This window comes from Saccopteryx leptura, chromosome 2 (genome assembly GCF_036850995.1).
Source record: "Saccopteryx leptura isolate mSacLep1 chromosome 2, mSacLep1_pri_phased_curated, whole genome shotgun sequence".
NCBI lineage: Eukaryota > Metazoa > Chordata > Mammalia > Chiroptera > Emballonuridae > Saccopteryx > Saccopteryx leptura.
The window spans coordinates 44,367,383-44,381,878 of record NC_089504.1 but is presented as its reverse complement, the minus strand read 5'-3'; the positions used below and the strand labels follow the sequence as shown (position 1 = coordinate 44,381,878).

The 14,496-nt window shown below is 40.1% G+C and overlaps 1 protein-coding gene across 4 annotated transcripts in view; it reads right to left on the bottom strand.

The window, feature by feature from the left end:
- The window catches only part of FRMD3 (FERM domain containing 3), a 345,965-nt gene that overhangs the window by 270,970 nt on the left and 60,499 nt on the right, over window positions 1-14,496 (bottom strand). Inside the window, exon 1 of one of the 4 annotated variants that reach the window (XM_066367921.1) lies at window positions 7,912-7,967. The exons of the other annotated variants lie outside the window; for them this stretch is intronic. Coding sequence (XP_066224018.1) covers window positions 7,912-7,929 — 18 coding nt within the window. The 5' untranslated portion in view covers window positions 7,930-7,967. Of the gene's footprint in view, window positions 1-7,911; window positions 7,968-14,496 lie in introns of those variants that run through there. 4 annotated transcript variants of the gene reach the window in all.

Genomic DNA, 14,496 nt, shown 5'->3' with positions numbered 1-14,496 from the left:
CAGAAAGGCAATTTAGGGAGCTCAGAAAACAACTCAATGAACACAAAGAATATATGTCCAAGGAAATTGAAACTATAAAAACAAATCAAACAGAGATGAAAAACTCAATTCACGAGCTGAAAAACGAAGTAACAAGCTTAGCTAATAGAACAGGTCAGATAGAAGAGAGGATTAGTGAAATAGAAGACAAGCAACTTGAGGCACAACAGAGAGAAGAAGAAAGAGACTCAAAAATTAAAAAAAATGAGATAGCCCTACAAGAATTATCTGACTCCATCAAAAAGAATAACATAAGAATAATAGGTATATCAGAGGGAGAAGAGAGAGAAAATGGAATGGAGAACATACTCAAACAAATAATAGATGAGAACTTCCCAAGCCTGTGGAAAGAACTAAAGCCTCAAGTTCAAGAAGCAAACAGAACTCCAAGTTTTCTTAACCCCAACAAACCTACTCCAAGGCATATCATAATGAAATTGACACAAACCAACAGCAAAGAAAAAATTCTCAAGGCAGCCAGGGAAAAGAAGAATACAACATATAAAGGAAGGCCCATTAGATTATCATCAGATTTCTCAGCAGAAACTCTACAAGCTAGAAGAGAATGGACCCCAATATTTAAAGTCCTGAAAGAGAGGAACTTTCAGCCACGAATACTATACCCATCAAAGCTATCCTTCAAATATGAAGGAGAAATAAAAACATTCACAGATACAGAAAAGATGAGGGAATTTATCATCAGAAAACCCCCACTCCAGGAATTACTAAAGGGGGTTCTTCAATCAGATACAAAGAACAAAAAAAAACAGAGCCACAAGTAAAAGCTCCAAGAAGAACACAATAAAACCAAATTTAAGCTGTGACAACAACAAAAAGAAAGAGGGGGAGAAGATGGAGATTAACAGTAGCAAAGGACGATGGAGTGCAAAAGTACTCACAAAATAGTTTGCTACAATGAACAGGGTAGGGACCCTTTTCATTATTCAAAGGTAACCACCATTGAAAAAACCACCACAGAAGTACATGAGATAAAAAAGATAGCAACAGTGGAAAGATGTATGGAATACAACCAAATAAAAACAAAAGATAGAAAAACAAAAGAGAAGGATCAAACAAGACACAAAACTAACAGAAAGCAAGATATAAAATGGCAATAGGGAACCCACAAGTATCAATAATTACACTAAATGTAAACGGATTAAACTCACCAATAAAAAGGCACAGAGTAGCAGAATGGATTAAAAAAGAAAATCCAACTGTATGCTGCCTACAGGAAACTCATCTAAGTAACAAGGATAAAAACAAATTCAAAGTGAAAGGCTGGAAAACAATACTCCAAGCAAATAACATCCAAAAAAAAGCAGGTGTAGCAATACTCATATCGGATAATGCTGACTACAAGACAGGAAAAGTACTCAGAGACAAAAATGGCCATTTCATAATGGCTAAGGGGACACTGAATCAAGAAGACATAACAATTCTTAATATATATGCACCAAACCAAGGAGCACCAAAATATATAAGACAGCTACTTATTGATCTTAAAACAAAAACTGACAAAAACACAATCATACTTGGAGACCTCAATACACCGCTGACGGCTCTAGATCGGTCATCCAAACAGAGAATCAACAAAGACATAGTGGCCTTAAACAAAACACTAGAGCACCTGGATATGATAGACATCTACAGGACATTTCATCCCAAAGTGACTGAGTATACATTTTTCTCCAGTGTACATGGATCATTCTCAAGAATTGACCATATGTTGGGCCACAAAAACAACATCAGCAAATTCAGAAAAATTGAAGTTGTACCAAGCATATTTTCTGATCATAAAGCCTTGAAACTAGAATTCAACTGCAAAAAAGAGGAAAAAAATCCCACAAAAATGTGGAAACTAAACAACATACTTTTAAAAAATGAATGGGTCAAAGAAGAAATAAGTGCAGAGATCAAAAGTTATATACAGACTAATGAAAATGACAATACGACATATCAGAATCTATGGGATGCAGCAAAAGCAGTGATAAGAGGGAAGTTCATATCACTTCAGGCATATATGAACAAACAAGAGAGAGCCCAAGTGAACCACTTAACTTCCCACCTTAAGGAACTAGAAAAAGAAGAACAAAGACAACCCAAAACCAGCCGAAGAAAGGAGATAATAAAAATCAGAGCAGAAATAAATGAATTAGAGAACAGAAAAACTATAGAAAAAATTAACAGAACAAGGAGCTGGTTCTTTGAAAAGATCAACAAAATTGACAAACCCTTGGCAAGACTTACCAAGGAAAAAAGAGAAAGAACTCATATAAACAAAATCCAAAATGAAAGAGGAGAAATCACCACGGACACCGTAGATATACAAAGAATTATTGTAGAATACTATGAAAAACTTTATGCCACTAAATTCAACAACCTAGAAGAAATGGATAAATTCCTAGAAAAATACAACCTTCCTAGACTGAGTCAAGAAGAAGTAGAAAGCCTAAACAGACCTATCAGTAGAGAAGAAATAGAAAAAACCATTAAAAACCTCCCCAAAAATAAAAGTCCAGGCCCTGACGGCTATACCAGCGAATTTTATCAAACATTCAAAGAAGACTTGGTTCCTATTCTACTCAAAGTCTTCCAAAAAATTGAAGAAGAAGCAATACTTCCAAACACATTTTACGAAGCCAACATAACCCTCATACCAAAACCAGGCAAGGATGGCACAAAAAAAGAAAACTACAGACCAATATCTCTAATGAATACAGATGCTAAAATACTAAACAAAATACTAGCAAATCGAATACAACAACATATTAAAAAAATAATACATCATGATCAAGTGGGATTCATCCCAGAATCTCAAGGATGGTTCAACATACGTAAAACGGTTAATGTAATACACCATATCAACAAAACAAAGAACAAAAACCACATGATCTTATCAATAGACGCAGAAAAGGCTTTCGATAAAATACAACACAATTTTATGTTTAAGACTCTCAACAAAATGGGTATAGAAGGAAAATATCTCAACATGATAAAGGCCATATATGATAAACCATCAGCTAACATCATATTAAATGGCACTAAACTGAAGGCTTTCCCCCTTAAATCAGGAACAAGACAGGGTTGTCCACTCTCTCCACTCTTATTTAATGTGGTACTAGAGGTTCTAGCCAGAGCAATCAGACAAGACAAAGAAATAAAAGGCATCCATATCGGAAAAGAAGAAGTAAAGGTATCACTTTTTGCAGATGATATGATACTATACATCGAAAACCCCAAAGAATCCACAAAAAGACTACTAGAAACAATAAGCCAATACAGTAAGGTCGCAGGATACAAAATTAACATACAGAAGTCAATAGCCTTTCTATATGCCAACAATGAAACAACTGAGAAGGAACTCAAAAGAACAATCCCCTTCACGATTGCAACAAAAAAAATAAAATACTTAGGAATAAACATAACAAAGAATGTAAAGGACTTATATAATGAAAACTATAAACCATTGTTAAGGGAAATCGAAAAAGATATAATGAGATGGAAGAATATACCTTGTTCTTGGCTAGGAAGAATAAATATAATCAAGATGGCTATATTACCCAAAGCAATATACAAATTTAATGCAATTCCCATCAAACTTCCAATGACATTTTTTAAAGAAATAGAGCAAAAAATCATCAGATTTATATGGAACTATAAAAAACCCCGAATAGCCAAAGCAATCCTAAAGAAAAAGAATGAAGCTGGGGGCATTTCAATACCTGACTTCAAACTCTATTATAGGGCCACGACAATCAAAACAGCATGGTATTGGCAGAAAAATAGACACTCAGACCAATGGAACAGAATAGAAAACCCAGAAATAAAACCACATATATATAGTCAAATAATTTTTGATAAAGGGGCCAACAACACACAATGGAGAAAAGAAAGCCTCTTCAATAAATGGTGCTGGGAAAACTGGAAAGCCACATGCAAAAGAATGAAACTGGACTATAGTCTCTCCCCCTGTACAAAAATTAACTCAAAATGGATCAAAGATCTAAACATAAGACCTGAAACAATTAAGTACATAGAAGAAGACATAGGTACTCAACTCAGGGACCTGGGTTTTAAAGAGCATTTTATGAATTTGACTCCAATGGCAAGAGAAGTGAAGGCAAAAATTAATGAATGGGACTACATCAGACTAAGAAGTTTTTGCTCAGCAAGAGAAACTGATAACAAAATAAACAGAAAGCCAACTAAATGGGAAATGATTTTTTCAAACGACAGCTCAGATAAGGGCCTAATATCCAAAATATACAAAGAACTCATAAAACTCAACAACAAACAAACAAACAATCCAATAAAAAAATGGGAAGAGGATATGAATAGACACTTCTCCCAGGAAGAAATACAAATGGCCAACAGATATATGAAAAGATGCTCATCTTCTTTAGCTATTAGAGAAATGCAAATCAAAACGGCAATGAGATACCACCTCACACCTGTTCGATTAGCTGTTATTAGCAAGTCAGGTAACAGCAAATGTTGGAGAGGCTGTGGAGAAAAAGGAACCCTCATACACTGTTGGTGGGAATGTAAAGTAGTACAACCATTATGGAAGAAAGTATGGTGGTTCCTCAAAAAACTGAAAATAGAACTACCTTATGACCCAGCAATCCCTCTACTGGGTATATATCCCAAAAACTCAGAAACATTGATACGTAAAGACACATGCAGCCCCATGTTTATTGCAGCATTGTTCACAGTGGCCAGGACATGGAAACAACCAAAAAGCCCATCAATAGATGACTGGATAAAGAAGATGTGGCACATATACACTATGGAATACTACTCAGCCATAAGAAATGATGACATCGGAACATTTACAGCAAAATGGTGGGATCTTGATAACATGATACGAAGCGAAATAAGTAAATCAGAAAAAAACAGGAACTGTATTATTCCATACGTAGGTGGGACATAATAGTGAAACTAAGAGACATTGATAAGAGTGTGGTGGTTACGGGGGGGGGAGGGGGGAATGGGAGAGGGATAGGGGGTGGGGAGGGGCACAAAGAAAACAAGATAGAAGGTGACAGAGGACAATCTGACTTTGGGTGGTGGGTATGAACATAATTGAACGACAAGATAACCTGGACTTGTTATCTTTGAATATATGTATCCTGATTTATTGATGTCACCCCATTAAAAAAATAAAATTATTAAAAAAAAAAAAAAAAAAAAAAAAAAAAAACAACTAAGTACAATAACCACAGAGAAATTAGGGGGTTCATGTCATACATTCAGCCTCACTAGGTCAGACACCCCCCATCGGCCAGGTTACTGGGATTTCAGAGAAAGGCAAGAGGGCAGCCAAACCCTGTTGCAATCCGAATAAATGTGATTTATGTTTCTTGCCCTGATTCTTTCATTCCCCAAGCTCTAAAATTCACTAATGCCCACCCCTCCTTTTATTTTCTATCACCTTGCTTTATCTGCTAATGGTGCCTTCCCCCACAGTCAGTACAGGAAGCTCGCTGTGGTCTGCTTATCCCAGCAACAGAAACCACTGCAAATCTGTCAGAAGCACTCGACCATTAGCAGGAGAGCTCACCCAGAGATGGACACTCCGGGAAAGGCTACAGTGGAAAAACAAGCAGGCCTTTTTCTACTTCCTTTTGCAGTTCTGCATTCCATAATGGAATTAAATGGTCATCTATTTGGCACTTAAGAGATCTGGAGAATGTAAAAGACATGGATACTAGAAAACAAAATTCTTGAAAAAATGCCTTTTAATGAGCTCTCTATAATTTGCAGACTGATAGACTAATTACCTAGTTCTTGAAAAATCCGGTTTGTTATTCTGAGAGAGAGAGAGAGAGAGAGCTCCTTGTTGTTGCCATTAGCAGCCATTTAGAAAGCAAGCACACAAAGTGAAAAATGCATGGGAAGTCAAATCTATTCCAGCAGATCCCAATGTGTGTCCTGAGCCCATCATCTCATGGGAATGCTTAATTTTTTAAAATTCCATGTTAAATGACTTTGATAATCACCACACATATACTTTACTCTTGGAGATGCACAATAAATAACAGAATGAAATCTCTGTAAAGTCCTCCCACTTAGAATATAGGGAGGGAGATTTATTTAAGCCTGACTCTCCCATGAAATCCCTTTTTTAGTAGATGCCTAGACTATTTCAGGAAATCCAATTGCAACCAATTAGCATCCTCTCAGCTACCTGGATCACAGCATTGGAGTACAGGAACTTGAGATCAAAGAAAGCCTGGCAATCGGTGTACTGCTCCAGCAGGGGGGAAGAGGAGAAGGCTGCGTAACAAACTGATCCCCGATCAAGAAAAACCAGTGACTAATTGGAGACAAGCGAAAGATGATGCATGTGGGTTTCCTGACTCTGTGACTCCTAATGTCCTCGTCAGGAGCCTGGGGGAACGTGAATGCCGAGGAGTCTTCCCAGCAGGTACTCAGCCCTTCCTAAGTGAGGACACCTCAGGACACGCCAGCCAGCGACACCCTCTCCCTTATCTGTCCCAGTGAGGGACACCACTCATGGCAGATGGCACCACGAACAGCGCTCCCCGTCTGTGATAAGCATCGGGGGTCACCTGTCTGGAAGATTCTGCCATATCAGCAACTCCAAAAGCTTTAGTCGACCCTGTCCTTCGACGCAAATCCTTGTGGGGCAGCACAATGGAAAAAGGGAGGTCAGCCAAGAAAACCACCATCGAGGCCTCCTGACCCTGACCACAGGAGGAAAGCGATTACATTACACACAGTCAGGAAGTGATATTTTGGGCTCTCCTCTACCTCACTAGAGAGAGTTGCCTGGAAAAGTTCTCCCCGTCAGAGTGAAGCAACATGCATCTGTAACACCGAATTCAGGAGGGCAGGTGCTCCTGGGACTGCGAAGGGGAAGTGGGAAGTGGAAATGGGAAGTGGAAGTGGGAAGGAGCAGGTGTCCAGAGAAGGCTGGCATATTTGTCATATTTTTTCACTCATTTGTTAATGTACTTCTTCTCAAGCTGGATGGCACTTCATGGTGCTTGTTATTACCTATTTTGTATGTACTTGTGAACTATATAATTTAATTTTTAATACAAAAATGTATATGCATCGCACTCTGGGCTCCCAAGGAAAAACATTCCACATATACCAAGAGTATGTCACGCGTTCTGGAACTCTTCCAGGTCGCCCCAGGACAATCCGGCTCTAAATTAACTAATGCCCTAAATGGAAAACTATTTGATTAAAGCCTCTTCCCTCTGGAACCTAAAACTGATACATGGAGAGAGCTAAACAGAAAGAGGACAACCACACCAGGAGTCCTGGTAAACAGGGAAACAGTTTGTAGAGAAGATATTAGTAAAGCGGATGCAAACCATCCATTAAAAATCTCGTGTCACGGGGCTGCAAACAGAGCATGGGGTTTGGTTTGGTTTTTCTTTCCCAAATTTGTGCCAAATGTATTGCATCAAACTCCGCTTTTCTATTGAGTCCCTTAAAAATACTTAGATTCCATAACCTTCTGGTCACTCAGAAGTATTAGAACAGGTTCCTGTGGGTATTTCAGACTCAGTCCTAATCAATTAAAAAGTTCAACCCTAAGCACAAGTCAAAGCCTATGCCCTCCAGCAGCATAGTGTAGAAAGATTCCTTCCACACCTGGCTCTTGTTTCTGCCCCAGCTCCTCCAGAGTATGGGTAGGGAGAAGGCACAGGGCTATAGGATTGCAGCCTCTCTTTTCTTGCTTGCCACTAACTATCTCCCTGACTTTGATTGGCAACCAATTCTTGTGGAGGACAGGTGCCTCAATGCTCAGCATTAATGCATTCATTGAACGGTTCTGCTGAGTCTCCCCTCTGCTCCGTTCCAAGATGCAGGCGATCCAGCTGTGTCTACCTCCTCACACTCCAGCATCCACAGATCTCCAGGGTCCCCTGGTCTCGCGGGCCACTCAGCTCCAGTCACCCAGCTGATTAGTGGAAAGAAGAAAAAGAAAAAAGAAAACATAGAAAAAAAGAGAGAAGGAAAAAAACTGATGGCTGTGAATGACATCTAAGTGTTTGAATTTTAACAAGTAAGTTTGCCTGTCAAGCTTACATGGCATTATTCAGTCAACAAGCTTATAACCAAGTATTTTAAAAACAAAAGACTTTCTTACTGGCAAAATGAATGGACCGATTATAATTAATGAAAATTGTGAAGCAGTAATCAAAAACTCGCAGCAAACGTAAGCCCTGGACCAGATGGCTTATCAGGTGAATTTTACCAAACATTCAAAGTACTAACACCTACTCTTCTTAAACTATTCCAGAAAATTCTAGAGGAGGGAAGACTTCCAAGCTGATTTTTTTTCTTTTTTCGTTAAGTTGGAAACGGGGAGGCAGACAGACAGACTCCCGCATGCGCCCGACCGGGATCCACCTGGCATGCCCACCAGGGGGCGATGCTCTGCCCATCTTGGGGCCTTGCTCTGCCGCAATCAGAGCCATTCTAGAGCCTGAGGCAGAGGCCACAGAGCCATCCTCAGCACCCGGGCCAACTTTGCTCCAATGGAGCCTTGGCTGCAGGAGGAGAAGAGAGAGACAGAGAGGAAGGAGAGGGGGAGGGGTGGAGAAGCACCCCTCCTGTGTGCCCTGGCCAGGAATCAAACCCAGGACTCCCGCACACCAGGCCGATGCTCTACCACTGAGCAAACTGGCCAGGGCCTCCCAAACTGATTTTATGAGGCCAGCATTATCTTAATTTCAAAACCAGATAAAGACACTACAAAGAAAGAAACTTACAGGCCAATATCCCTGATGAACACAAATGCTAAAATCATCAACAAAATATTAGGAAACTCGATATAACAATACATTAAACAGATCATACACCATGATCAAGGTTAAAAAAGTAAGTCTCCTCTGTCTTACAGAGCTTTTTCTTCTCTCCATCTCTCCTGCTGATCTAAACACAGAAGGCCCAATGCAGTTGCTGAATGACTGAGTCAACTTCTTTCAAGTGCTTGAGTCAATTAATTAGTCAATGCAATTGGCTAAAAGTGTGGCAGAATTTGATATATCTTTGGACTCTAACAAGATGCAAATATCTAGAGACAGCAAAATATGAATTTGGAGGAGAGGAGACGTGTGGAGAATATGGGTTAACTTCTTGTCAACACTTTATAATTCAGTTCAATGCTTATAATCATCTATCAGTGAATTAGCAAGCACACCATTGGGAGAGATAACAAAAAAGAAAGACTGAAACAACTGAAATTTCCTACCTAGATTGATTGGGTCTATTTTAAAAATTAACTTGGCCTGACCAGGTGGTGGCGCAGTGGATAGAGCATCAGACTGGGATGCGGAAGGACCCAGGTTCGAGACCCCGAGGTGCCAGCTTGAGTGCAGGCTCATCTGGCTTGAGCAAAGAGCTCACCAGCTTAGACCCAAGGTCACTGGCTCCAGCAGGTGGTTAATCGGTCTGCTGAAGGCCTGCGGTCAAGGCACATGTGAGAAAGCAATCAATGAACAACTAAGAAGTCGCAACGTGCAACGAGAAACTGATGATTGATGCTTCTCATCTCTCTCCATTCCTGTCTATCTGTCCCTGTCTATCTCTGCCTCTGTAAAAAAAAAAATAAAAAAAAAAATAATAACTTGCAAAGTATGTATGAAATATATTACATCCACCTCAAAAATTATCAAAAACAAACTAATCTAGTTTATTCTGATGTTTACCAAACAATATTAAAAGACAATAAACAATTGACTTTTTTCTATAATTGCTTTTTGGAGATCTTATGTCATACACCTAGAGCTTTTTCCTTTGGAAATTCTGCTTAAAAACAGCACTTCTTTACATATCACAGGAATCAGCATATCTGCTGAAGGGAGGAAAGGAAGATGAAGGTGGTGAAGATGAAGCAATATCCCTTATTTTACAAATAAGGTACCACATTAATTTTTCAGAGAGCAGAACTACATCCTGAAATTTTTATAAATGTGGAATGCTCTTTCATGGGAGCATTCTAATGCACTCTGGTTATACAGTTGAGCTACCAAGCTAGTGGCAATTTCTTACAGATATAATTACCTTCATTTCTTCTATAGGAAAATGATACACACGTACCAATAATTACCTTATGCAAAACTATGCATTTTAAACCAAGCAGCCATGTTAGAACACTGCTGTGCATACCCACCGTGAAAATCCATATTTGCTGCCTCCAGGTAATAAGGTGATTGCTATGTAACAAGCAAAGGCAGCCACATCTCCAATTTGTTTTTGGGAGGAATCTCTTCTTATTGTTAGCAAGGTTTCATTTCCCTCCCTGCAGCAAGTGCCCACATTGAGTGATGCATCTGATTAAGTGACTCCCTGCACTTGAGTAGAGAGAAGGAAAATCAATTCCAAGTTTAACATGATTCTCTTTTTTCCATAATGAATTTACCACCCCTTTCCCACTCTTATTTTAAATAAGGTACAATGTCAATCGAGTACCAAAATTTGTTACTTATGGAAGCAACCTCTTTCAAGTGCTTGAGTCTTTTTTTTTTTTTTTTTTTTTTATTTTTCTGAAGCTGGAAACAGGGAGAGACAGTCAGACAGACTCCCGCATGCGCCCGACCGGGATCCACCCGGCACGCCCACCAGGGGCGGTGCTCTGCCCCCCAGGGGGCGATGCTCTGCCCATCCTGGGCGTCGCCATATTGCGACCAGAGCCACTCCAGCGCCTGAGGCAGAGGCCACAGAGCCATGCCCAGCGCCCGGGCCATCTTTGCTCCAATGGAGCCTTGGCTGCGGGAGGGGAAGAGAGAGACAGAGAGGAAAGTGCGGCGGAGGGGTGGAGAAGCAAATGGGCGCTTCTCCTATGTGCCCTGGCCGGGAATCGAACCCGGGTCCTCCGCACGCTAGGCCGACGCTCTACCGCTGAGCCAACCGGCCAGGGCTAAGTGCTTGAGTCTTTAACTTGTTTTATTTATTTATGTGCCTTGTTCTGGAAAGGATTAAGACAAAACATTAACTGTTTCTAGATAGAAACCGGGGAGATGGCTCACAAGACTGGGCAATGTCAATTGGGGAGAATATGTGTCAACCTTTTTAGAAGAAAATGTGTTTCGGCCAGCAAAATCAAGGTTTTTCAGGAAGAGCAGAAGAGTTGCAATTCAGAACAAGCAAGCTATGGTGAACCGCAGACAAGTCCTAAGAACAAAGGAGAAGAACCATTCTTCTACAGAGGGAAGGGGAGGTTGGGAGGGGTTGTTTTAAGCAAAAGTACAGTGGAGGAAAATGAGAGATCAAAGTGGTGGCAGCTTCTCCCTGGCTGCAGGTGAGTTTGCTATTGCTGGCCCCGAAGAAATCTTTCTTCCTCCTGCCAGACTATGCAGTCTACAAGGAATAGTACGGGGGTAAGGCCCTCTCTCTTCGTGGCTTCCTGACTCCATTTTGAATGAGATTTCCTTTATTCATTTTCACACATGCAGAGACCTAAGCAGAGCCACATAGACTTCAGGTCCACAGGAGATTGCATCCCAGTCAATAAATATTGACTGGTACCAACTATGTATGAGGCAATGTGCTGGGATGAGGATATAGTGATGAGTACAACAGAGTAGGTTCCCACCCTTGACGGAGCCTACATAATAGAGGTGTGCCCAGCACCAGAAGTGAAGGAAATGAGCCAGGGAGGCTGGCACATCTGGAATCTAGTTAGTGAAGAAGATGTTCTCAGACATGATATCTGCCTCTAAACATCTGACTGACCATCTTTTAAGAGAAAAGAGGTATTTGGTGTGGCTGTGGACCATAAAGTTGTACACTGGGTGAAATCAGAAGGAAGATGACATGGGCCAATAGAAGAAAAGAATTTTTTAACAAACAGACCTGTCCAAGAATGAAATAGACTGCACTGTAAGGTAATCAGCACCCAATCACAGGAGGTTCTGGCAGAGGTAACAAGACTCATTGGTACATTACCAGGAACTTGGCTGTGACAGATAAAAACAGAAGTACAGGGACATTAGAGGTTACTTCCTGATTTATGATTCTGGCGACTCCATATCAAACCAAAAAAGTGCCTTGAATATCTCAGCCCTCATAATTTTAGCTTTAATGAGAAGCTTTAATGACCATATAATGATATAATAAGCCATAATTTCCTTGGTTCCTGGCCAATTGGACTGAAACAGAAACACTAAATACTAATTTCTGATCGTTATGCTGGGTTCTGGGGCACCAACTGGCTTCAAAATGCCAACTGGCTCGCTAATCAAGGAGGAACTTGGATTCTGGAAATAAAAGCACACTGTAGAAATTGCCAAGGTGCACCAGCCACAAGGGAAAAGGCAGGTCTGCAAATAGTACTGGTATTGAAAGTGAAGGAATCTGTCAGGCAGGCATAAGGGCTTCTAATGATATTCTGCCCTAGTCCCCAGAACTATCAGTATCAGAGAGTGCTCCCATGTTTATGCCATGCTATATGGCACAGTTGACCTTCATAGAGGGATATCATCTTGTATTATCCAGGTGGACCAAGCATATTCACATGAGAGCTTAAAAGGAGAGTGCTTTCTCCAGCCAGGGACAGATGGGAACCAAGAGTAAAAGATTAATTTTTTTTAATTTTTATTTATTTATTTATTCATTTTAGGGGGGGGGGAAGAAAGAGAGAGAAAGAAGGGGGAGGAGCAGGAAGCATCAACTCCCATATGTGCCTTGACCAGGCAAGCCAGGGTCTTGAACCAGCAACCTCAGTGTTTCCAGGTTGACGCTTTATCCACTGCGCCACAGAGGTCAGGCAAGAGTAAAAGGTTAAGAAGGATTCAATGCACCACTGCTGGCTTGAAGATGGAGGGGGCCACATGATGAGGAATGTGAGTGACCTCTAGAAGCAGAGAGCAGCTCCCAGCCAACAGCCACAAAAATGGGGACTTCATTTCTACAACCTCAAATAACTGGACTCTACTACCAACCTGAATGACCTTGCAAACAAATTTTTCCCTAAAACTCTAGACTGGCCAACACCTTGATTGCAGCTTTGTGACTCCCTGACTGTGAACTCAACTGAGCCCACCATGCTCCTGGCCTATAAAGCTAATAAGTGGGTGTTGTCATGAGTCACTCAGTGTGTGGCCATTTGTTAATCAGCACTAGATAACTGATACAAAATCCAATTGGTGAAGATGAAGTACTATAAACCAGACATAGGTTCAGCATTAGATAACTGATACAGAATCCAAGTGGTGAAGATGAAGTACTGTGAACCAGACACAGGGTTGGAACGGCCAACACTCAAGGGCCACACTTCCATCAGCTAAGTGAACCAGGTAAGTCCAGATCCAAATTAGTCTGAAGAAAGCATTGCCCCAGTTGATTTAGTTGAAATCATGGCAGAGAATGCCCACCTCCACCTCACACCTATTAAAATGGCCATCACCATCATCAAGAAGACAGGACATAAGGGTTACAGAGATATGGAGAAAAGAGGACCATTATGTGCTGTTTGTGGGAATATACATGGGTGCAGCTACTATGAATAACAGTATGCAGTTTCTTCAAAAAATTAAAAGTACTACACCCATATGATCCAGCAATCCCAAAGAGGGGAAACATCCAAAGGAAATGAAAACAGGATCGAAAAGATATCTGATTTCCCATGTTTATTGCAACACTATTCACAATAGCCAAAACATGGAAACAACCTAAGTGTCCATCAACAGATGAATGAGTAAAGAAGATGTGGCGTGGGCACAATGTGGTCCATAGATGGTGCTACACTGAGTGGGACACTCGAAAGCATGTCAGCACAATAAATTTAAAAATAAATTAACAGAAAATAAAAGGGCAGACTTCCAGTCCAAAGAAAAAAGATGTAATATATATATATACATTATATATTGATGAAATATATATATATATATATAATGGAATATTATTCAGCCATGAGAAAGAAGAAAATCCTGCCATTTGTGACAAAATGGGTAAACTTTCAGGACATTATGCTAAGTGAATAAGTCAGACAAAGAAAGACAAATACTGCATTATCTCAGATGTGAAATCTAAAACAAAAAATATTTTAAATTTAAAAAGCTGAACTTATAGAAACAGAGAGTAGAATGGTGGTTCCCAGGGACTGGGGGGTGAGGAAAATAAGGAGATGATGTTAAAGGATACAACTTGCAACCAGAAAATGAATAAGTTCTGGAGATCTAATGCATAGCATGATGATTATAGTCAACACTATTACACACTTCGAAATTGCTAGGAGAATAGATCTTAAATGCTGTCGCCACCAAAAAGACATGATAATCATGTGATGTGATAGAAGAATTAACTAATGCTATGGTGGTAATCATATTACAGTATACTGATGTATCAAATAAACACACTGTACACCTTAAATATAACATGATGTTATATGTAAATTATATCTCAATTTTAAAAAAGAAAGAATGAAAATGCCCTATTCATCCCAACAAGAAGGGGAAGGGGAACTCC